Consider the following 24,510-nt stretch of genomic DNA (forward strand, 5'->3'; position numbering starts at 1 on the left):
CCGGGTCGGCTGGGCTTTGATGCAGCCAGGTGAACGGAGGCAGGCAGCAGCTGCCTATGTGGATTTGGGAGAAAGAAGGGGAACTCTCTCACAGGGCTCACTAGCCACTAATCAAATTTTTAAGACAAGCTCAGCCAAGCAAATGGTCAAGAATAAAAACGTTTGTAAGAAACAAAAAGGTCAACCCCGTTATCCATTAAAAACTCTCAAAGTAGCAGCCCTTGCCATGGGGACAGCTATCCAGCCAACCCTCATCTGTCCTCCAGACTCATGTGCTCCCCAAATGTAAGGTCAACCAGGTCACAATTGGAAGATTCAAGAGAAGAAGCAGAAAGCGGGAACCAAGGGGTCAAGCGGGGCACTGACCTCCATCACACACATGCCTAGTGACTCACGTAACCATGCACGTATGCAACAAAACACCCTCACGCATACCCTCAGGCAGCAGGGACCACAGCCAGGTAGCACCCGAGAGAATGCACAGAACTTTGCCTCACTGTCCCTCTCTGAAAGGATAAGGAGAGAAGAGTGACTTGGGGGTGGAAGCCACCTGCTTTCTCTCTCAACTCTCACTGCCCAACCAGAATGGGGAACAATGACAGGAAGATACAGGGCAGGTGAGGGGCAGGGCGAGCTGCTGCCAGCCCACATGCTGACAGAACAGGGTCTGGCAGAACCTATGCTGAGGCATTTCCCACCCAAACCCCTTACCAGGTGAGGGAAACACACACCGGAGTAAAGTCCCAAAAAGACACCTAAAACAGCACTGTCTAGGAGGGAGGTGTAGGGTGAGGGCTGCTCAGAGCCCTCCTTCCCTTCACCTCCTTCCCCTTCAGAGGGCCCCCAGGACACAGGGCTTCCTCTTCCCCTCTTTGGCCAACCGCAGAACCCATGGGTCTCCCAGCCAGATACAACGACGGCGTGGGAGAATCAGCAAGTCGATGCTACAAAAACAAGAAGGGGGTTGCGACCAACAACCAAGCATCTAGTTTCCCTGGAGGTCCCCACGAGCTGTCACACCGCGCCTGCCTGCAGGAGTTGCTGCCCAATTATCAACTTGGACCTGACTGCCGACGGGGAGCATCCCCGCCCACCCCACCCCACCTCTAGCCCCCGTCCCTCCTGAGCCCCCGCTCACTTACACCTCTGCCTTCGCCACCTGTCTGGGTGCCGGTCTCTTCCCTGCCCAGACGTGGCGCGTCTTCTCCTTCCTCCTGCGCTGCGCTTCCTCCCTCCAGCCCCAGCTTCAATCTCTTCTCCTCCGGAGGGGCATCCTCCTCCTCCCGCCTCTGCCAGCCATCCCTGCCTCTGAGCTTGCCCGAGTCTTCGGGGCTGCCAGAAGGGCTGGCCATGGCTCCAGGGGGCTCTGCCTGCACTTGGGGAAGAGAAAGGACCCAGCAGCCTTCCGAACCCAGCGGCCTGTCGGTGGGAGATCGGGCTTCTGAGCGCGGGCTCGGTGGGTTCGCGCGGCTCGGCTCCGAGCTGGGCTCCTCCGTGGACCACTCCTGTCTCTCTGCCGCCCCCTTCTGGCTGCTCACGCAAAACGCAGGCACGCGTGGAAGAGGCCTGCGCTCCTCTCACCTGCCAGGGGCCAGGCCCGCTCTGGCAAAGCCCTGCCCCCAAATCGCACCCCCATGGTCTCCCTGACCAAGGAAGGGAGGAGAGAAGGGACAGACAGACATCCACTTCTCGAATCCCCTGCGAGGACAGACACCCTGGTCTTTGATACTATTCTGCATCTTGAATGATTTAGAGGTGGCTGGAAAACAGGCTGCTCTGAACAGATCAAGAGAGTGATGGGTTTAATGTAGAGACACCACCTTGCAAAGCTGTGCTTACCTATCAAGGATGTTTATTGAGCATCACTATGGGCCAGGCACTGCGTGTGAGAGGGAATTATAACAGTGACCATGGAAGGCATTGGTCTCCGACCAGGTGGAGCCCGGTGCCTGGTGGGGAAAGTGTTAATTGACATTGTCAACGGGTGAAGGACTGCAACAGAGGACTGCTGGGAACAAGGGAACCTAAAACAAAAGAGCCTCAGCAGGTCTGGGGCTGGGAAAGGGGCAGAGAAAATGAACACTGAATGGAGATGTACAAGATGAAGAGTTCTCCCAGGTAAAGGGTGTTCCAGCAAAGGGAATAGCATGTGCAAAAGTCCAGAGGCTGGGATGAAGGCAGCAAGAAGCCAGTGGGGCTGCAACAGGGTGGGTGAGGGAAGAGAAGTGTAGTGGATGGAGAGGTTGCCAGGGACCAGGCATGCAAGGCCAGACCAGGTAGAGGAACACTGCAGGGACTCAGCACATCAGCAGTGCTGATGGACAAAGGGAGGAGACTTTGAGAAATATTTTGCAATGATGGATTGATAAACCTAAGTGTGCCCCCAACGTGCCCTTAATGTCGTTGTGGGACTCCCTCCTCAGCTGTGTTAGTTGAACTAGGAGGTACTTTCTGGACATACAAGTGTTAACACTGTGTCCAGGAAGGCTGAGTGAACGTCAGTCTCCTACGTTCCCTGAGCTTCCTCAACCAAGCACTGAGACCATGCTGCAATTGCTTGTTCAGTTTTTCCCCCACTAAGCTCCTTCAGGCATCACTTCCTCTGCCTTGTTCATGCTTTTATGCTGAAAAGCTGTCAAAGTGGGTGGCCCATAGTAGGTGCCCAAGAAGTATTTGTTGCATAAGTAGGGATCTTCTCCCACCCAGGGTTCTCTGCATTCTCCACCTTCCCCCTCTTGCTCTGGCCCTTTTGTCTCTCCTCCATCCCTTCTCTCCCCACTGGCACAAATAGTTCTAATAACCACAGGTGGGCTTTGAGACCCTCTTATTAATTCATCTTGTCACATATTAATTCATCTAAACCTCACAACAACCCTGTCATTATCCCCACTGTGCAGAGGTGGAGACCAAGGTATAAAGAGGGTGAGCAACATGCCCAAGGCACACGATAGTGACAACTGTTCCCACTGACATGCATTGAGGTCACTGGATTCCAGACGTCAGAGGCCAAGTGGCAGCACTCAATGGCCAAAGGCAAAGTGGGCATGGTTACCATGGACAGTACAGTAAAGCAGAAATCAAGACAGTCTGACACGCAGAGAAGAATGGCATTGGGAAGTCAGGCATGGTATAGTGCTCCTAGAAGTGAATAGATGGGAAGCCTACTGAATTCTTACTGATCTGAATGAGAAGAGTTCTAGGTCAAGTGAACAAAAGTCTAACTTGAATTGTAAAAGCAGTCATTACCCCTCAGTCAGCTCCCAGACTTGAGCCAGCTTACAGACCCAGAGAGATTTGGTCCCCTTGAGGAAGGATCTTGGTACATTGCCAAAAATTGTATAATGTTCATCTTTTTCACAGCCTTCCCCATAGGTACCTATGGCCCTTTCCCAGAGAGACTGCTTGAGGAAAAGGAAAAAATCAGACATTTCCAGGATCACTGGACACAGGCTCTAAACCAACACTAGTTCTAGGAGATCCAAAACATCACTGGGATCCACAAGAGTAGGGCTTATGCAGGTCAGATGACCAATAGAGTTTTAGCTCTACTGTCTCACAGTGGACCTGGTGGGACCCCAAACCCATTGCGGTTATTATACAGTGATAGAGCTGGATTCAAACCTAGGTTGTCCAACTGAGAGACTGTGCTTTCAACCACAAAACAGTCTGACATTTCTAGGAGGAAAATATAATTCAGGACTCTGGTTTCCACACTTCCAGCTTGGCCCAGGGTCATAATGTCAATGCCATTTTCTGCAGCATTTGAAACTAGGCAGAAAAATTAGGGACAATCAAAAGGTCACAAGACCTGACATCAAAAGAAAGGGCATGAGTTTACCAAGCAGCTTCCCAGCAGCTTGACTAGATCTGATGGTCAAGGTGAGGGAAAGGCCAGAACAAAGGTAAGCCCATTTACCCTCACCTGGGAAAGTGGCTGGCCTCAGGCAAAGGCAAGTAAGCATGTGCAGAAGTGAGGAGGGCAAGAGATGAGCAGAAGAGCACCCACAACACCGGTTATGAAACCTAGCCTAGCTGTGGTCAGCCAGCTTCAGCCAGACAAAGGTAAACAGGGTAGTGACGGAGAAGTTCCTTTGGTGGGTCTCAAAGACGTCCAAATTCTCACCCTTCTACAGTGGGACTTAGAGGGCAGGTTAGCTCAGCTGGGGCTCTGGGGACAGAGTTCAATTGGGGCTCTGGCTGCACTCTTAACCGCATAACCTCATGCAGGGAAACTGACCTTCGGGAGCTTCAGTTTTCTCATCTGTAAAATGGGCATAACAGTACCTCATGAGGATTATTGTGAATTGAACAAAAGTACGCATATAAAGCTCTTAGCATGATGCATAATAAGGGCTCAAAAAGAAAGTGTATCACTTGAAACTAATGTAACATTGTGTATCAACTACACTCAAATTTTAAAAAAGTCTTAAAGAAAAGAAAACAAAGTGTATCTACTTTTAACTATCATTAACTCATTTGCTTTTCTCAGAGGGAAGGCAAGTCTGGCCTTGAAGTTGGAGGGTCCTAAGACTTTAGATGGGATGGTTGAGAGGAGGGAGACTGAATAAGGATGAGACTAACAACCAAAGTTAGGAAGTCAAAGACAAAGGGCAGGGGGTTGAACAGCCACCTCCTCTGCTTGAGCCAGGTCAGCCAAAGAAGCTGAGTCTGACATCTGAAGCTTGTCATGAATGAGGCCATGAGGAACGTAAACCCCATAGCTTCCCTGCCGAAATCCCTCTTGTAAACTTCTAACCATTTGGGAGGTGTAGGGAGGAATTCAGCAGTTAGGACCACCATCTTCCCACTAACGCCCATCTTGGGTTGTTAGCTGAGGGCCAGGACTCCATCAAGATGAGACAAGCATCTTGTTAGGCTATCCAGGCACTGACCCCCATAAGGACAGACCCCTGGTCCCAAGGCATTGCTGCCTTCTCTCCAATGAGAAACCCCAACAGAGGGTACTGACCCCTCCAAACCCATAACTTCTTCAAACAACTGTCCCACAAGACATGTAACTCTTTGTACCACCTACATACCACTTATAGTATATCCATTGGCTATAAGTCACGACCCCCAATGTCAGCCATGACTCCCATTGTACTGAAGAGTCAGGATTTGTACAGCTCCACACCATTACTGAGAAGCCCATAAATGCTATCCTACTTCCATTGGTACTCACCTGGGACAGGGTAGCTTTCTCCTCCCAAACTGTACCCCCATGTGGCCATGTATCCTCGCTTATAGACTCTCAGCTTCTACTTCACTTGGAATGGGTATGTATCTGTACATCTGGCACCTGTAAATTACGCAAGGACCTATATAGTTCCTACCAGGGCCATTAACAAGCTTTCCATCAGCCTCACCATGAGGGCATAATCCTGCTGGTGGTTTATTCTTACTTTTAAATTTTTCTTTTTACATTATCAAGATGCAAATGATATCCCAACAAGTCACCAAATTCCAGGTTCAAAAATGTTACTTTTTGCCCATCTATCCTTTAATTCTGCGATGTGACTAGAATCTTGGGGCAGGGGGGCGGGGGCAGTTCTCCTCCTCCCAAGAATCGTTGCAATACAGCTCTTCATCTACTTAATCCACACACAGCGTTTCTGAGGGTGTCTGCCACACTCCCTAGCACCCAAATTTTTCCCTCCTCAGTTCTGAACGAAATCAGTGAGCAGACATCTGCCAAGAGAGGAGCACAAACATCAGACATCAGTGTTTATCTAAACTATTCCTGCCAGCCCTTCCTAGAGGCATCTTAGGCATATGAATATTTGTCGGGATTATCCAAATCTTCCCTCCTCGTGTTCTTACTAAGTGAGTACGCACTATGTCCCGTTGTTTCTGCCATGAAGTGCCGATTGTTGCAAGAGCCTTTTAATATACACACAACACTTACAACAAAGACAAATCCCTGCCTTCTCCTTGGCACAACCACACCATAACTTGCAGAGTTTAGAGAACACAGCATTAAAGGCAGCACCCACACAGCCTGTGTGCACAAGAGACAGCACTGGGAGGGGAGGATGGCAGTGCCCCCACTCCCGAACACCATCATCTTGAGCCAAGAGACTGCCCCAGAGAGGGCCACGGGACAGTGATGAGAGTGAGTACAATGAGTTCTGGGGTAGGCAGGGCTCTTGAGCTCAAAAGCTTCTGGACAGATCCCCAGCCAAGCCCTCTAGAGTCCTCAGACTCTCAACATCTCGGAATCACCAGAGCTTGATGCTTAAGGGCTCATTTTTGTGCAGCACATTTTTTTCCAGAAAACTCTATGCAATTCATTGTGTGAAGGGGAGATTAAAAGGAGGTTTTGTGGGCAATGGGATAAAAACCCATAATAGCTCATGAACTATTGAACCTGCTGAAATTACATGTACATTATTTCCATTTTTCTCAGAAGAAGATATAATTCTGCATTCAAATTTACAAAGGGTTCCATGATCCCCTAAAAAAAGGCAAGAACCACAAAACTATGCATTTGCTCTAATATTTAATACAGTTTGATCTTAAATATGACCAAGAAAAAAGGGGGGGAGTTAAATGTCATTATTTGGATGTCTCTATCATGTGAGGCACTTTATATAAATTATCTCATTTCTTTCTCATACTAACTGTATGAAGTAATTATTAGCAGCAGCCCCATTTTTCAGATAAGGAGACTGAGGATAGAGAGTACAAGTTACTTCCACATGCCATCCAGTTGATAAAAGCCATAGTAATATTAGCAAAATAACAATAGCTGATGTTTTTGAGAACTGACTGGGTGTCAGACACTGTTCTAAACACTTCAGGTATATTAGCTAATTAAATCTTCACAATAGCCCATTGAGGTGGATATTATCATCATTACCATTATTTTCCCCATTTGACAGATGAGGAAGTTGAAGCTCTGAGAGGTTAAACAACTGATCCAAGGTCACCTGACTAGTAAGAAATGGAGCTGGGACTTCCATTTCAATTGTCTGTCTTGAGCCCATGCTCTTAACCTCTCGGTGACATCACCTCCCAGAATTTTCTGGTGACCACTATAAGATTAGGCTGATTTGACTGTTTAGGACCAGCAAATACCACAAGGTATCCTGTAGTAGTAATTCCAGGGTTAACATTAGCAAGAGCCTCATCCTTAGTTTTCTCTTACATTCAAGTACCATGCACCACCCAGAAGCAGCCACACCCATTTTCCCAACAAAACAAAGGTGAAGAGAGTTCACCCAATCCCACAGTAATTGAGGGAAATAAGGTTTGAACCCAAGTACATCTGCCTTCTGACCCTGAACTCCAAGACACAATGCAGCCGCCTGTTCAGTATCTTATCTTCCTACATGGAAAGTCCTGAGGCTTGGTGGAGGGCTGCAAGATCCCTGGAAAGTCCCTGTGAAGCACAGAGGGTAAACAGCAAGCCCCTTGCTACCTTGAGAAGATTAGAAAGAAAAAAACAAATAGTAACCACATGGGTTGGGAGATGCCCTTGATTATCCAAATAGAGTAGGAAATTCCCCCATCCCTTGGGCTGACCAAGGATCAAAGACTCCTAAGACAGAAGTGACTCTCATCTTTTCTTCCACAGAGCTGTCAACCCTCAGCAAAAGTCCCAGTGGGCAAGGCCACTTGTGTTTGTGCCCTGACTTTATTGCCATGCTATTCTATGGGCATGAGAAAGATTATTCTCCAAGCAATGCTCCCAATGCTGAGTAGAATCCATCGGAAATAATAACCTCGGTTCTTACATACATGTACACCCCCCCCACACACACACACACACACAGACACACACACACATATAATTTAAGGATCCTGGGGAAGTGAGCGGAAATGCTTCTGAAAAAAGATATACATTGTCTCCCCATCACGGACCGACCATAGCCTTTGACCCTTCCTTCACCTAGGTCATTCCACTGCTATTGGTATATAAACAACTTTTTCCTCTCCATATACTATTCTCTCCCTCTCTGCCTCTTGCACATGCGCACTACTATTTCCTCTCTTCCTGCTGGACTTCCTCCTATTCTTATCAATGCATAATCCCCAATGACCAGAGCCACATACCCCTTTCCTCACTGGCTGTGTCACTGATTTCCAATCCCTTGCAGCAGGACTTAAGCTTCAGCACCACGGCCAGAGCAAAACTCGCTTTTTCCTTCAGACCTGTGGATGACTAGGTTTCTGACTCACTGTCTCTCCCCGTTCATCCCTCTCATTCCCTCTTGCTCCTCTTTTCTCTGCTCCTCCTTCCCTCCATCTCTCACCCTCCCTCTTTCACTCTCCTTCTCTACCATTCTACCTAATGCTGTTTAAGCACCCCTGTAATAATGTCAAAGTTGTGCCCAAGGAAGTTTCTATGACAGATACAGGGACACAATCCAGCTGGCCAAGAAAACACAGTTTGTGTGGGTCCAAGGCACAAGCACCACCTGGAGATACCTTGTCTCAGCTCTGACATCTGACTGATTTGGGCACTGAGCCCTCTAGAAGGGACAAGGGATCAAAAGGGTTAATACTGAAGTCCACACTACACTTACTACTCCCAAGATGCACTAACTCCAGACAAGACATTTTCCATCCTAGTTCAGAGCAGGGAAAATATTGGGGAATAAATGAGCTGAGAAGCAAAGACTCACATTCTTTCTCACCACCCACACTTACTATCCTCTATTACTTGTCACTAAGAAGGAAAGCCTGTGTTGTGTGTATCCAAGTGTGTGTGTAACAGGCTTTGTGTGTACATATATGGCGGGGGGGGGGGTGGCAGAGCAGGGAGGGTTAGAAGAGCAAAGTGTCTGCGAACAATCCTAGCAATAGGATGGGATGCAGGCCAGATCAGTCTGAGAGAAAAAAAAAAAAAACACCAACAGATGTTACCCACCTGGGAAGAGGTTCATTATTCTGTGCAAATAATTTTTAAAGAGCTAACACTTTTTAACAATTGATACAGCCAGGCACTGCTAATTGCTTTATATGTGTCACGCCATCTAGTCATGACAACTGTATGAGGTAGGCACCATTCTCATTATACATATGAAAACACTGAGCCTCAGAGACATTGGATAACTTCATCACAGTCACACAGCCAGTAAGTGACAGACACAAGCATGAGCATAAAAAAAAAAGGAAAGAGCAATCAGGTTTAAAAAGCAGAAACTAGTCCTATGCAGAGAAGTTCGATGAATTAGGGTTTATTTAACAAGCTTGGAGATTATTTTCCCCTATCTTCCAATCTCAACAAAAAATTTTCATAAGGACAATGCTGATGAGTTCTTCCTCATTTGTACAGAGTACCAAGAAAAAGGAAAGTGACTTAAAATCAAAGCATAAGTGCATAAGTGTTTTTAGTTGGATAAATGATAGACCCTATCATCAGGGTGCATATTTTAAGCCAGGTCATTGATGCTGTGATGCAAACTGCCCTGGACAAGGGAGTTGGGAGATTTGGATTTGAACTCTTGATAACTTGCTTCAGTTCTCTGGGTCTTAGCCTCCCTCCACTCCACCCACCCCCCAGCTGCCAAAAAGGGCAGTCTCCGTCCAGGTTATCTGATGATTTGATGCTTCTTACAGCTATAGAAGTTTATGCTCCCAAAAGATGCTTCATGAAAACCCCCTCTTCCCTTCAAGATCCATAGATAGATAGATAGATAGATAGATAGATAGATAGATAGATAAAAGCGTTGGACCCTCTTTCCCTACCCAGGAGCTTAAAGAGCAGGGCATCCCCAGCAACCAATGGGGGCCATGGAAAACGCCCAATGAGTCTGTCCAAAGTGTCAAATATCCCCCAGTCCCCTCTGAAGCCAGTCACACATCTGCCCCCTTTCAGGTGTTAATCCATCAGCTGGATTTCCTGGGGAAACAGAACTCATTCTTAAGCTCTCTTTTATGGCTTTTACCCAGAATTGATTTGAATAAATCAGTCTAATGCTCTCTCTACAATGGAACCAATTGTAAAAGAGCTTTATTTGCTCAGTTTTGAAAGCAGGTTGGAGCTGACTTTTTCCCATTCCAGGGCTGATGGAAAAAAAGAAAAAAGAAAAAAAGAAGCATGCACAGTGAATTTGACAAAAGAGGATTCCTCGAAAGGTGGAAACCTGAAGCCCTCTCAGGATTCCCCAGCAAAGGGGTCCCCTGCAAGACCCACTCTCAGAGAAGGGAGCCAGAGGTGACTAAATGGGATTTATCTGCTCCTACCTTGAGATGGTACCTGCTGTGTTCACCTAGAGGCTTGAGGAAGCAAGTTTTTCCTGAAATGCTGTTTCCCTGGTTCTTCTGATTTCTCACCTCACAAAAAGGGCATAGCAAAAATTAACATCCATTGAGTTTTGCCAATGTGCAAGGTACTGTGCAGACTCTCAAAGGCATCTCCATTCAACAATCCCAGTGACCAGGCTTTCTTTCTATTCTGCAAATGCCCCCGCCCAAAGTCTTGCCTACCTCAGGACGTTTGTATGTGCTATTCCCTCTGCCTCTTTCTAATTCCATGCCCACACTCAGCTCTGTAAGGATGGCTCCTTCTCTTCCTTCATATCTCTTTTCCAATGCCACTTCTTCCTAGGGGTCTTCCCCAAACACCCCAGTGTAAATTAGGTCTTCACTATTATTCTCTAATGGACCACCTTGTTCTTTTTTCTCCATATCACTTTAGAACATAGCAGTAAGACAGTGTCTTGCTTAAGGATGCAGGTTTGGGATCTGTGAATTAATCCTCACTTCTCCTCTCATAGATGTTGACTTTGGGCAAGTTACTTAATCACTCTGTGCCTCAGTTTCCTCACCTGAAATGTGAGGGTTATAAAAATGCCTACCTCTTAGAGCTGCTATAAAGATTAGCTGGGCTGAAATCTTTAAGGTGCTTTGAAATGTGCCTGGCATGTAGTAAGTACTCCATAAACATTTGCTACTACCTGCACTGTGACTGTTTGATTTGTGTCTGTCTCCCCCCACCACCGAACCTGTGAACTCCAAGAACATAAGAGTGTGGTCATTCTGTTCATGATAGCTCAGGGTCAAGTTCAGAGCTTAGCATACTTGAGTACTAAAAAAAAATACTTTCTGAATGGGTGAAAGTTTTGTTTGTTATATTGCATTCCCTACACAGTTTTAAAAGATAAAGCAGAGGGGCACCTGGATGGCTCAGTCAGTTAAGTGTCCGACTTTGGCTCAGGTCATGATCTCACAGTTCATGAGTTCTAGCCTTACATCAGGCTCTCTGCTGTCAGCACAGAGCCTGCTTTGAATTCTGTCTCCTTTTCTCTCAGTTCCTCCCAACCTTCTCTCAAAAATAAAATAACAGTTAAAAAATAAGTAAAAGACAAAACAGAAATGGCACTGGTTTTTATGATTTCATAGATGGAAAAACTAAGGCTGGAAATCTTCATTTATCCAAACTAGCCAATCAGATGTCCAAGCAAGTGAGAGCCCATGTGGCCAGCACTGTTTCCACTAGAAGACAGGACAGAGAAACTTGGGGCTGCCCCTTCTCCCTCTGGGACCTGAGGTCACCACACCTCAGCAATAATGATGTCATAGCACAATTCAGGGCCCAGGGAATGAGGCTTACAGGGCTGCCTGCAAGCTTGCCCCACCAGACCCTCCCACAGGATCCTGATGAGCTATAAAATCAGGCCAAGGGATCAAGCTGATGGTACAAGACAGGGACCAAGGAAGTAATACTGAGACTGAGGATGCAGGGATTGAGGGTCCTCACTCTCAAATGGGTACACTGATCAGAATGCCTCTCAAGAAGTGGTTTGTTCACTGTTATCCCCAACGCTCTTGACAAAGTGCTGTCTTTGTTGAATGAGCGAATTACTACACTGATGGGTGGATGAATGAAATGCAGCAGCAATGATAACTCTTATTTGTGCAGCTTTCTCCTTCCTTCCTTTCTCTAACTCCTAGTTCAAGGAAGTAGGGCAACATAAGGGCTAAGAAGACAGACTGCCCAAGTTCAAATCCCAGCTCCACCATTTACTGTGTGACAATGAACAAGCTATCTAGCCCCCTCTGTGCCTCCGTTTGCCCATCTGTAAAATGAGGGTGTTAATAATCCCTTCCTAATGAGACTATCAGATTTAGATGAGTTCATACACATAAAGCACTTGGAACAGTGCCTGGTATGCAGCAAATGCTCAAAATAAGCCTTAGTTGTTATTGTTCCCATACTGGTTTTCTCGGCACATGTATTATTTCAGGCTTATTTGACTTGTCTCTTGCTATAAGCTTCCTTGAGCCCTTTTGGGGAAGAGGCAGAACACAAATCAATTTAATAAATGAACTACTCAAATATAACATTTACAGGGTGGACTTAATCTAACAGATTTTCCCCTAATAAGACACACTTGTAAATTAAACTGTCTAATTTAGTAATATCTTTCAAAATGTTAAATGCTCATACCCTCTGCCCCAGAAATCTCACTTCTAGGGACTGATCCCAGAGATATGCTCACATGAGTGAGTCAAGATGGTGTACAAGGAAATTCATTGCAACATCGTTTGGAAAAGCAAACAACTGGAAACAACCTACATGTCCATGCATGGAACATTGCCTAAATGAATTTATGGCATAGCCATAAAGCAGAATATATGCAGCTACTAAAAAATGGAGCAAAGTTTTATGCATTGACATAGAAATATCTCCAAGACATACTGTTTATGAAAAAAAATGTTGCAGAATATCATATAGAGCATGACTTCGTTTGTGCTTCTAAACACACGCACCTACACACACACACACACACACACACACACACACACACCATAGTCATTATCCACATTTTATAGATTAAAACACTGAGACTGATAACCCAAAGGTCCCATGGCTAGGAAATGATTATGTCTACTCTTATCCACTCTGCCTTGTAACAGGGTCTCAGCACAGAGAGACACACAAAAGATCAGAGCACTTTCAAGGTGCAATTCTGGTAACAGATAAGGAAAAACTGAAACAGTTAAAGGTGCTGACATCAGACAGAGGCTGGAGGTAAGTACTGGCTCTTTTTTTTTTTTTTAATTTTTTTTTAATGTTTATTTATTTTTTTTTTTTGAGACAGAGAGAGACAGAGCATGAACAGGGGCAGAGAGAGAGAGAGACACAGAATCGGAAACAGGCTCCAGGCTCTGAGCCATCAGCCCAGAGCCTGACGCGGGGCTCGAACTCACGGACCGCGAGATCATGACCTGAGCTGAAGTTGGCCGCTTAACCGACTGAGCCACCCAGGCGCCCCTGTACTGGCTCTTTTTTCTAGGCTCGTTCTAATGTCTTGTGCCTCTCTCTTTCTGAAATCAGTATTTACATAACACTTTCTAAAAATGTGCCATTTTCCAAGAGATAAATAAAATAAAAAGATAAATAATGATGAAAATGGAGTATATGCATACAATGTAACATTTTTCTGTCTTAAAAAAGGAAGTTCTGATGCATGCTATAATGTGGATGAACCTTGGAGACATTATGCTCAGTGAAATAAGCCAGATACAAGACAAATATTGCATAAATCCATTTATGTGAGGTACCTACCATCATCAAATTCGTAGAGACAGAAAGGAGTCTGGTGGCTGGGACAGGGGAGAATGGGAGTTGGTGTTTAATGGGCAAGGAGTTTCAGTTTGAGAAGGTGAAAAAGTCCTGGAAACGAGTGGTGGTGATGTTTGCAGAACAATGTGAATATATTTAAATGCCACTGAATTGTACACTTAAAATGTTTAAAATGGTACATCTTATGTTATGTGTACTTTACCACAAAAAAAAAATTTTATGCTCTAATCTCCTAAACCCCATGGGAAATCCATGGAAATCCATGAGAAAAGAACCTGAGGGAGATGTGTGGGATCAGGGTTGGAGACAAAAAAGGCTCAGTTATGGGTACTACTTGCCCACCTTTCACCCTTCCCTGCCCCCTGCCTTCAACCTAAAGTGGTTGGTTGAAACTCTTTTGTTTTGATTTTCTCTGAGAAAACATTTCATCCTAAATCAATGTATCCATGACAATTATAAATTACTTTTAAATTTATGCAACAGACCAGACAGTGGCCTCATGACAACACTCATGAGTTCCAAATTCACACTCTCCTGCTCCAAGCACATTTCCACATAGTAAACATTTGCACTCTGGCATATGGTCCTGGTTTGGGGTGGTTTGAAGGATACATGGTTTCCCCTCACTATATCACCTTCAAAAGTTTAAGGCTGGGTCCCCCATACCACTTGGGTTGACTCAGTGACTGGTGATCCAAAGATTCATCCAAATCTATTTGAACCTTGTATTGGTTTGGATGCTCTTGGAGTCAAGTAACAGAAAATCTGGACTCAAGCTCACTCACCCAATAAGGAAATGTATTTCCTCACACAAGTACAGGTCAGAGGTAGGGCAGGGCCCAGGTGCCTTATGCATCTGGGTAATTCCATCAAGATCTGAGGCTCTTTCCATCTCTCTCCTCTACCAATCCCAATCTGCACTGCATGCCAAGACCAGTTCCCCTGCTGATCACAGGATGGCTGTGACGGCATCTGAGGCTCCATGCTCCACTTTCAAGTCCAGGAAGGTTGAGGAAAACCCCTCTCTCCCATGCAAGAAATATAAATTCCCTTCAGCACAACCAGGTAAACTTTAGGACCCAGTGACCAGACAGATAATAGTCACCAGAGCAATGACATACACCAGTCAGCCTAACTCAAGAGCCACCAAACTGTATGCCACAGGTCAAATCTGGCCTACATCCGGTTTTGCAAATCAAGTTTTACTGGAACACAGATATGCCCAGTCATTCATATATTGCTCATGGCTACTCTCTCCCTACAATTGGACAGCTGAGTAGTTGCTACAGAGACCAAATAACCTGCAAAGACTAAAATAGTTACTGTCTGGCCCTTCACAGAAAAAGTTTGCTGGTCCCTGGCTTAACTGGTCACATGGGGCATAAGGGATATTGGGCAGTCAAGCCCAATGACCACCACAGACTGTTTATTATTGTTAGCCAATATTACCTCTTAGACTAACAAAGTACTATTAATTTATCACCCACTGGGTAAAAAAATCATTTCCTTTTGTTTGCTCTAGTGTCTCTCCTTTTAAACTTCAAGGAGTATCATTTAGTTCTCTGCACCCCAGATTAGGTAAGTAAGTGTGTTTAAGCAGCCTGATGTAGCAGGATGCACACAGGCTATGGAATGAGTAGCCAAGCCAACAGCCACGTGGTGACACTGTGGTGGATATCTCATTCTACTGTTCACCAAGCACCCGTTCCCCTCCTTCTTGGTATGGTCAGCCCACTTTTCCTTTAGGGCCTGTATCCATTGCCTATAATTACATATGAGACCTTCCCAAAACTTAGTGACTTAAAACAACAACAACAATTTATTTTGTTCATAAATCTGCAGTCTTGGCAAGGCTCAACAGGTCAACTAATCTCTGTTTCATAAACCTCAACCCGGTTAATGGAAAATTTACTTTCAAGATGGCTCATTCACATGGATGGTAAATCGGTGCTTTTGGCTGGAAGCTCAGCAAAGCTATGAACAATGGACTTCCTTTCCTTGTGGTCCTCTCCATGGGCTCCCTCGTGACATGGAGACTATGTTCCGTGATCAAGAGTTCCAAAAGCAAGGGGGCAGGAGAAAGCTGCCCTTTTTATGACCCAGACTCAGAAGACACAAAGTGCCCTTCCCAGCATAGTCATGTGCCCAGATTCACAGGAGCGAACATAGACCCCATGTCTCAGTGGGCAGGGGTTTGGTTAGAAACATCCTAAATGGAGCTATTGCATATTCTTGTTTCAATAAAAACAATTCAGCACTATGTTTTTGCCTTGCTTATTGAAACCACCCTCATTTTCTGGATGGAACAACCCATGTATAACTTTCCAGACTCAGAAAATACATTAAGATTCTCTGACTAGCAAATTACAGAAATACAACTCAAACTAGCTTATATTAAAATGCTATTGACTTATGTACCCAGTAAGTTTGAAGGATGGTCCTAGCTGCAGGCTCAGCTGAATCCAGGTTCAAATAATGTCATCAGGGCTCTGTGTATGACTCTATTTTTATCCCTCAGCTCACCTCCACTTTATTCTCCAACAAGCTGAGCCCAAGTGGACACAACATGGCAGTTCACAGCCCCAAGGCTACTTCCTACACACAGCTCTCAGTACCAGCTTACAAAAAAGCATCTTTCCCCAAACCTCTAACCGCATGGTGAGAGACGATTTGTAGAAAACCATGATTGGCCCCATTCTTACAATATGCCCATTATGAACAAATTAATACCCAGCAGGATCGAGCCCTCTGATTGAACAAGCTTGAGTCACATAAGTACCCTGAACTACGTGAACTAAACACGATTTCTCTGAAAGTGGGAAGGAATAGTTTAGCAAAGGAAAAGGTCCTTTGTACATACTGGTCAACAAGCACGTCTGAAGAATCCAGGAAATCACAAAGGGTTCTAAGAGGATGGCAAACACTGATGCTCTAGGATCCCAAAACTTCTAGGGAAATGGCAAAGAAAAGACTATTTGATGCCTTGAGTTTCCTCCCCCTTAGATTTTCTCTACCGAGGCTTAAAGAACTACAGCCCTTCCCAAGTTTCAAAAGGACAGCTAGGTGATCTGCTTGTTTGTTAGTTGGTTTCGATTTAATAAAGACAGATGTGAGCTCCAGGATCTCTTGGGAGGCTGCCAGATAAAGAACCATGCAGTTAAGGGGCAGCTGGGTGGCTCAGTCAGTTGAGCATCCGACTTCAGCTCAGGTTATAATCTTGCAGTTCATGAGCCCCCTATCGAGCTCCATATCGGGCTCACTGATGTCAGCCTGCCAGTGCAGAGCCTGCTTCAGATCCTCTGCCCCCCTCTCTCTGCCCCTCCCCTGCTTGCACTCTCCTCAAAATAAATAAATATTTTTGTGAAAGGACCATGTGGTTAAAATTCACCCTTGGATCCCATACTCACAACAATTGCAATCATGGCTTTCTACATCTGGCAACAAGAAACAGTAATTTTTCAGCAAGTTTGAAATTTTACTTGGTGTATTTTTCTCAGCCTTGTCACTAGAACTTCAAAGTTAACCTAAAGATACTCCTGAGTTAGTAGGAAGCTCGACAATATTTTTTTCCTGACAAATCATTGTACTTCAGCTCCAGCTATCTCTAGGAATGCAGTGGGACTCCTGGTTGGGAAAAAACTGCATCTGACCCTTCCATAGTAAGGGCTGTTGCTCACCATATGTAGTGAGGTTTTTCCAAACCCAAGAGAGAGAAATATGTCCCCTTTGCTCCATAACGCAGAAGAAAATAAAATACAGATTCTCACAAATAGAAGAAGGTTGAATTGTGTTTGTTATTCTCAGCTTCGAGGCTGCATTGATTACTTTTAGACAAAAAAGAGTTCCATTTCTAATATACAGTCACCCCACATCAGATTTATATACTTGAGTTTAAAGGAAGCCAAGTAAAGTTATCTGTTCTTGTTGTACCTGATTAACCTCAATACACAAATCCTACAAATCAATAGTTAATTAAAAATGTGGCACTGCCTCCATAGTTACCTCATCCCTCTGCAAACACTGCCCACCCTGTATATTATTAAGCTAAAAACAAAGGAGGCCACCCTCTAGGGCAATGTAGAATTATATAGGCAAGGAAAAAACACAGTTCCAAAATATTTGTACACAGGGACCTCAAATGTAACATTTTGGCTGTACTTGGGGCCTCCCATAGAAGCTGCCTCATTTGGTCTACAGAGTTTCCCGAGTCTTGGAATCATTTCCTCATGTGGCCATGCAGCCCATATCTCTGAATATTCGTGGTTGCGAAGATACTCCCATGGTAATTTGAAGTGCTGGGCTTCCATTTTCAAGCTCTCTCCAGGCTGAGAACCTACAAAATCACCCTCCCCCTGATCTCATATTCACTGACACCTTCAAAACTACAAATACTCAAGATCAATAAGGCTGAACTGATTTATTTGTTATTTCCTGGTTACTGGTAACTTTTTTGTGGATTTCTTTGCTTTAACTTCACATTCATTTCTGCCATAACAAAATCATATATTTTATTGATAAATGTATCAGTGCTCTGCCTTATTCCAAAGAGGAGTTGAAGTGGCTAAGAAAACAATGCATTGAAAATGGCTTTGTCAGAGTCATTCATTGTGGTAGACCCAATCCACAGTGATTTCTCCTGGCGGCCTTCTCTGTGTCTCCCCACTTTTCTTCTGGTAACAGGTACACCTAGCCTTAACTCTGGACTCAAGTTGGGCCAATCATAGTATCTCAAACCCTTGCTCTATACAGATTGGCAAGTGGCCAAGGAGGGTCCATTACAACCCTTTCCTGGGAGTTTACACCAATGTGCAGTCAGTTTTCTTCCTGGCAACAAAGGCATAGGATGAATAGCCAAGACACTTTTGCCAACATCCCCATCATATACAAAAATTCCATCTACAGTAGGAGGAAAGAAACCAACATACAGAGATGAGAAAGGGAGAGAAAATGGGCAAGAGAGAGCTCCCCATGGTCTGGTTATGTCAACCAGTACTTTCCCTTTTCTGATTCAGTGAGTTAGATGCAGAACCCATGAAGTAATAAAGATAAATACTCATACCTCTGGTCTTTACTGAAGTCAATGTTTGCATATTTTATCTGACCCTTGACACCAAACTTAGTTGACAGAATCCAAAAGCCAAGAAATCTCACCAGCCAAAAGCAAAAGCTATTGGCTTCTGCCCCTCCATCCTCCTCATTTGCAAGCACGGCAGAAGAACTCCACTCCTCCTATCTGTAAAGCAACCCCTACCCAGGAAATCAGGTAATCGGAGACACCTGATCACTCCTCCTGGCCTGCCTGGGGTTAGGGATCTGGGAACATGGGGTTGGCACTTGGTGAGTACAATTAGCCAATTGGCTACCTAAAGAGAAGTAGCATCCTGAGAGGCAAGAAACCCATCTGAGTAGCCAAAGAGTCTAGGCAGAAGGAAAGGATTTGAGGATCCCAGGGGAAGGAGTTTCAAAGAACAGGTGGAGGTAGTCTGAGGGGACTGAGATGAAGTCATGGCTGCAGCCATCTAAGAGGATGCCCACAGCCTCAGGCATGGGCTTTGAAGATGTCAATCCCACTTGGGTAAGCTCAGGTGCATCAGCTGTGGTTCCTAAAAGTCACCTATCTTGCTGCTGTAGAATGATCTGTGCGGTCCTGAGATGTGCCGGGCAGGGGGCAGGGGGTGGGGGGACCCACCTGCATGCCCAGCAAGCTACAGCCTCCCCAGTCTTTATTAACAAATAACTGATATGTTTTGATCACCTTCTAAGTGCCAGGAACTATGACAAGAGCTTACCAGGCATTATATAAATTAATTCTTGCAATAACCCTATGAGGTATAATTCCATATTATAGGTGAGGAGACTATAAGATTCAGAGAAATTAAATCACTTTCACCAAGTCAGTGGCACAGCTAGTCCAAATGCATTCTTTCCAGCTCCAAAGCCACAATGCCAGAGTGCACCCCTGAACAGACTCTCACAAAAGACTGGACTCTATTGCCCACATCCACATATTTAGGGAGCAGATAGCACCTTTTTCCCAATTCTCAGACCACTAAAATTGGATCAAGGATCAGCACTGGCTCAAAACTGTGATCGCTGGCTTTACCCCCAGGGCTTGACATCCTTGGACAGTATCACCAGCCCCAAACCTTCTCACATTCTCCATGCCTCTTTGTACACAGTAATTGAGAATTCTGGGGTTCACCATCCCCTCATTAAAGCCAACTTGGTTTTCCCAACCCCATTCTGTTCAATCTCCCTGCCCTTCCCCATCAGCCCACCCCAGGGAGGTCCAGAATACCTCATGGCCAAATCCACTCACATAATGACACAGGGTCACAATTTTCCATCTCAAGTTCAGAGTGAAAGTCTGTGCACTGGGCACAAAGGAGAGAATGCTTTGGCTTATTTCCAATAAAATGAAAGTACAGAGCAGAGGAGAAATAAGCAAGACCAGCCCTGAAGCTGCAGCAAGTCTCATAAATGACAAATGCTATATACTCATGTCAGGAAACCAAGGCTATAAAAGCCACAAGTGAATTAGGAAGGAGTCCAAAGTGGTGATGTCATGTGAGAACATCTTTATGTAGCATCATTGCCTTGCAACGAGGCTGTCGCTCACCTCCTGGTGAGACAAAGTTCTCAGACCCTGATGGAGCCAACCATCAGGAGAAGAAGGTGGAGAAAAGGCAGAAATGAATTCTGGAGTCACTACTCTCAAGGAAGCCAAGGTGGTCAGGGAACACAGCCACCCTTTCACTGTCCATGAAAAGCATTCCAAAGAAAGTGTGATAGTAGACATTTGTCAGTCTATGGCTGACACCCCCATTAGCATCCTGATCTGTCTTTAGGGAGAAGTCCTCATTATATACAGCTTCAGTAGGGGTTAAATCTCAAACCTATTTCCCACTGCCATTCCCCTTCCCAAATACCCATGATGTTTGCTACCAGGGTTTTGAATCTTAAGAAAGATTTGCAAAGACAGAGTTCAGTTCTATCCCAATAGATAGCTCCAGCTGGCTGGCTCCAACCATCATCACCCCCAAACAAACACACATTCCTGCCCATTCCCAGAGCCTGGTCCTGCAGCTGCCTGTGGATTCTTCAAGCCCCCAAGAACCTTGCAGTGAACTCCCTTTTTGCTTCATAAACACTTAGAGCCAAGGATTCTTGCAGCCAAGAGTCCTAACTGATATACACTTCATTGTGTTCATTGGGTTTGTTTTCAGAGCCAGCAGCCCTGAGGATATTTCAAACTATGGGCATAGGTACAATTCTATAAAAAGGAGCCAGAAACTATTTAGATGCTTGCCAGGAAGAAGCACTTACAGATGTTTGGAGGAAAGGTATACAATATTGACATATTGAGTGAGGCCCAAATATGGGGTTCTCTCTTTCAATACCTCATGATCTTTGTACATGCTCTTCCCTGGGCTTTCCATCTGGCTAATGCTCACCCAAGTCTCACCCTAAATGTCACTTCCTCAAGAAAGCTACCAGAACTGGTCACCATATGTTGACTTTATTTAACATCCATGTACCTCACTAGCTTGTGAGCTCCAGAAAGGAGGGACCAGGGCTATTTTTCATACCACTCTGTCCCAATGCCTATCATATCCTGGCATCAAATAGGCATTTCAAAAATATTTGCGAAGGAATTCACATTCATGGGATAGAATCACCCATCCAAGCTGTTGTTGTTATTTAACCTTTTGACCAACTGTGAGGTAGATGTTATCATCATCCCCAGTTTACAGATGAGAAATCTGAGAATAAGGAATTTGCTGTAAGTAACCAAGTGGTTACAGGATAAAGAGGGGATTTGAACCCAGGTATTCTGATTCCAGAGTTCTTTTAATTAACCAGAGCAGGGACTTTATGCAAAGTAGGTGTTCTAATTATTTCTTGTTGCATAACAAACCACTCCAAAATTTAGTGTCTTAAAAAATACATCATTTGTTTTGCTAACAAATCTGTGATGTGGGCAGGACTCCACAGGAAAGGCTCATTTCTGCTCTTTATGCCTTCAGTTGGGGTTTCTTGAGTGGGGTTGGAGGGACCACTCTCAAGATGGCTCAGTCTGGGGCACCTGGGTGGCTCGGTCGGTTGGGCATCCGACTTCAGCTCAGGACATGATCTCACAGTTTGTGAGTTTGAGCCCCATGTCGGGCTCTGTGCTGACAGCTCAGAGCCTGGGCCTGCTTCAGATTCTATCTCCCTCTCTCTCTACTCCTTCCCTGCTTGCACTCTGTCTCTCTCTCTCCCTCAAAATAGATAAACATAAGAAAAAATTAAAAAAAAAAAAAAAGATGGCTCAGGCCATGGCTGGAGAGTTGATAACACTGTCTTCTGAGAGCTCAGTTGGGGTTCCTCCATGTGGGCCTTGCCATGGGCTCCTTGGGCTTCCTTGCAGCATGGTGGCTGGGTTCCAAGAGTAAGCATGTGAACAGAGCCAGGAGGAAGCTAGACAGCTTTTTTTAACTCAGCCTCCAAAGTCAGAGAGCCACTGCCACCGCAGCCTATTTGTGGAAATGTTCAGATTCAAAAGGAGAGGAATTGTGCTCCCCTTTCTGTGGGGGGAAGACAAGTTTCTAGAAGAATCCATAAAATGGGAGAGATTATCATGGCCATCTTCGGAGAATACAATCTGCCACAGCAAACAGCATGTTGCATGACCAGGCTGTCCTAACTTACAAACATTAAAATAACACCCTGTCCCCAACAACCCACCCCAGGGGACCCCAAATAAGAGTTCAGAAAATCACTGCACTCAGAAAAGAAGCTAGAAAAAGTAAAAGCCACTCGAGGGACAGGCATGGCAAAGGGAGTCTTCCCCCACAATATTTACATATTTTCACTTCATTTCCTTACAATGCCTAAAGCTCTACTAATTAGAAACTCATTTGAGATAACTAGTAACCAATTTAAAAATGCAAACACCTCAGGGGCTAGCCAGAGTCCTCCAAACAGTCCTGTAAATTGGTTTCATCAAGGATTTCCTCCTACCCATTGTGAGAGGCCTGTTGCAAGGACAGACTGCGGGAGGGCAATGGGTAACTCTGTTGCTTAAAGCACTTCCGGATGGAGAGGTGGGATAAAGAGACAAATGGAGTTCACCAAGAGGAGGTAGAAAGGGAAGCTTATTTATGCATCTGAACAAACGTCCTGGTTTGTGGCTCTGCAAATATAGCCCTGATCAGGCTACAAGATGTTGTGGCAGCAACATTTACACTCAGTCACTCCTCGTGGGCCCAGCCACTTTTCAAAACACCCTTGCACAGCCGTGCAGAGCGGCCGGCTCCACTGGCAACCGGCAGAGCCATAACTCACGCTGTCACCGCTCCCCTCAAACCTCTTCTGTAAGCACTTTTAATCAATGTAACAAGAATAAACATTTGCTGCAGAGTGGCAATATGCAGCGGAGGAACATGGTTCCGCTTGGCTCAGAAAGCAAAACCTTCCAGCTGTTTCCATCTATGAGAGCCCACAGGAAAAGCCCCTCCATCCCAGTGTCACTGCCTGGCTGGACACATTTTCCCCAACCAGGTAAGCTTCTCTTTCAGAGTTAATTTGTGCTCTCAGGTGCCATCTGTCAATGACATTGTTCTCCAGTTGACTTTTCAAAGCATCACTTCTCTCTAAATGGTCACCAGCCCCGCCCCACAAGCCTCCAGGTGACGTTAGACTTCAGTGAGAAAACTGAGCATCCTCAAGTCTCTGCATGGGGATGAAGCCTTTTTTTCCCAAGCTGTGGTCTAAACCTTTGTTTGTAACTTGCTTTGGTTGCTGGAGACTTGGAAACTGACTTCCCATGTAATCAACAAGAGTAATGCCATCGACTGGGGTCTAACAATGAAGTTTATGATTAACATTACCAAGGGGTGAAACCTGACCTGAGCATTAGCACATTTCATCCTCCTGAGAGCCCTGCAAGGTGGATACCCTTGCAATGCCCACATTACAGAAGCGGAAACCGATCCCAGAGAGGTTGAGCAACTAATACAAAGTCACAGAGCTAGTGAACCAGGATTCTAAATCATTCTTCTGAAGCCTGTGCTTGAAATCAATCTGCTCCTGGGATGCACAGAGAGGTCACCTTCTCCGTGTTCGGGGTAAGAGAAGAAATAGAAGTTGATGGCCTTAGAGGAGAAATAAAGCAGGTGAGAGCATAAAAACAGGGGAGGGAGTGGGGAGGAGTCACAGCCTGTCCTTGAGAAGTAGCATACCTTTCTTCCAAAGACAAACCAGGTGTACAGAAACCCAAGAATCAAGAGTCAACTTGGGGGAGCCACAGTGTAAAAGCAGCAGGGAATCATGGTATGGCTAAGGTGGTAGTCTTGTTTCCAGGGCACCTATGGGGAGGTGGAGGGGGTGGGAGTGGCTAGGGGGCCATGAGGTGCTCAGACTATTTGCATCAGAATCTCTAGGAGGCAGGCTTCTTAAAAATGCAGGTTCCTATATATGGATGAATCCTGAAAACATTTTGCTAAGTGAAAGAAATCAAGCACAAAAGGCCACATATTGTGTGACTCCATGTCCAGAACAGGCAAATCTAGAGGGACAGACAGCTGATTAGTTGGTGCCAGGGTCTGGGGAAGGGGAGTGGAGAATGACAATGAATGAGTGTGGGGTTCCTTTTTGGGGCGATGAAAAAGCTCTGGAGCTAGATAGTGGTGATGGCTGAGCAACATTATGAATGCTATAAATACCACTAAATTGTACACATTAAAATGGTTAAAAAAGTAAATTTTATGTTATGTGCATTTTACCACAATTAAAAATGTAGCTTCCTGGGTTTCATTATTCATTTAACAAATACTAATGGTACCTCACTACATGCCAAGCACTGTTCTAAGTGCTGGAGATACAGCACTGAACAAAAAAAAGACAAAAACTCCACTTCCGTAATGTTGGCATTCTAGGGGGAGGAAAGGAAATTAAGTAAGATAAATGCTTTAAATGTTTATGTGTTAGAG

The 24,510-nt window shown here is 45.1% G+C and overlaps 1 protein-coding gene across 21 annotated transcripts in view; it reads right to left on the bottom strand.

The window, feature by feature from the left end:
- The window catches only part of RBFOX1 (RNA binding fox-1 homolog 1), a 2,073,113-nt gene extending 2,071,710 nt beyond the window's left edge, over positions 1–1,403 (bottom strand). For 3 of the 21 annotated variants that reach the window (XM_086691386.1, XM_086691385.1, XM_086691366.1), the window contains exon 1: positions 1,143–1,386. In XM_086691386.1, coding sequence (XP_086547512.1) covers positions 1,143–1,352 — 210 coding nt within the window. In that variant the 5' untranslated portion in view covers positions 1,353–1,386. Of the gene's footprint in view, positions 1–1,142 lie in introns of all 21 variants that reach the window. The other 18 variants (XM_086691383.1, XM_086691381.1, XM_086691382.1 and 15 more) reach the window with 12 other exon arrangements.
- Between the last annotated feature and the right edge of the window lie 23,107 nt (positions 1,404–24,510).

Source organism: Puma concolor, chromosome E3 (genome assembly GCF_028749965.1).
Source record: "Puma concolor isolate L17-30 chromosome E3, mPumCon1.1.hap2, whole genome shotgun sequence".
NCBI lineage: Eukaryota > Metazoa > Chordata > Mammalia > Carnivora > Felidae > Puma > Puma concolor.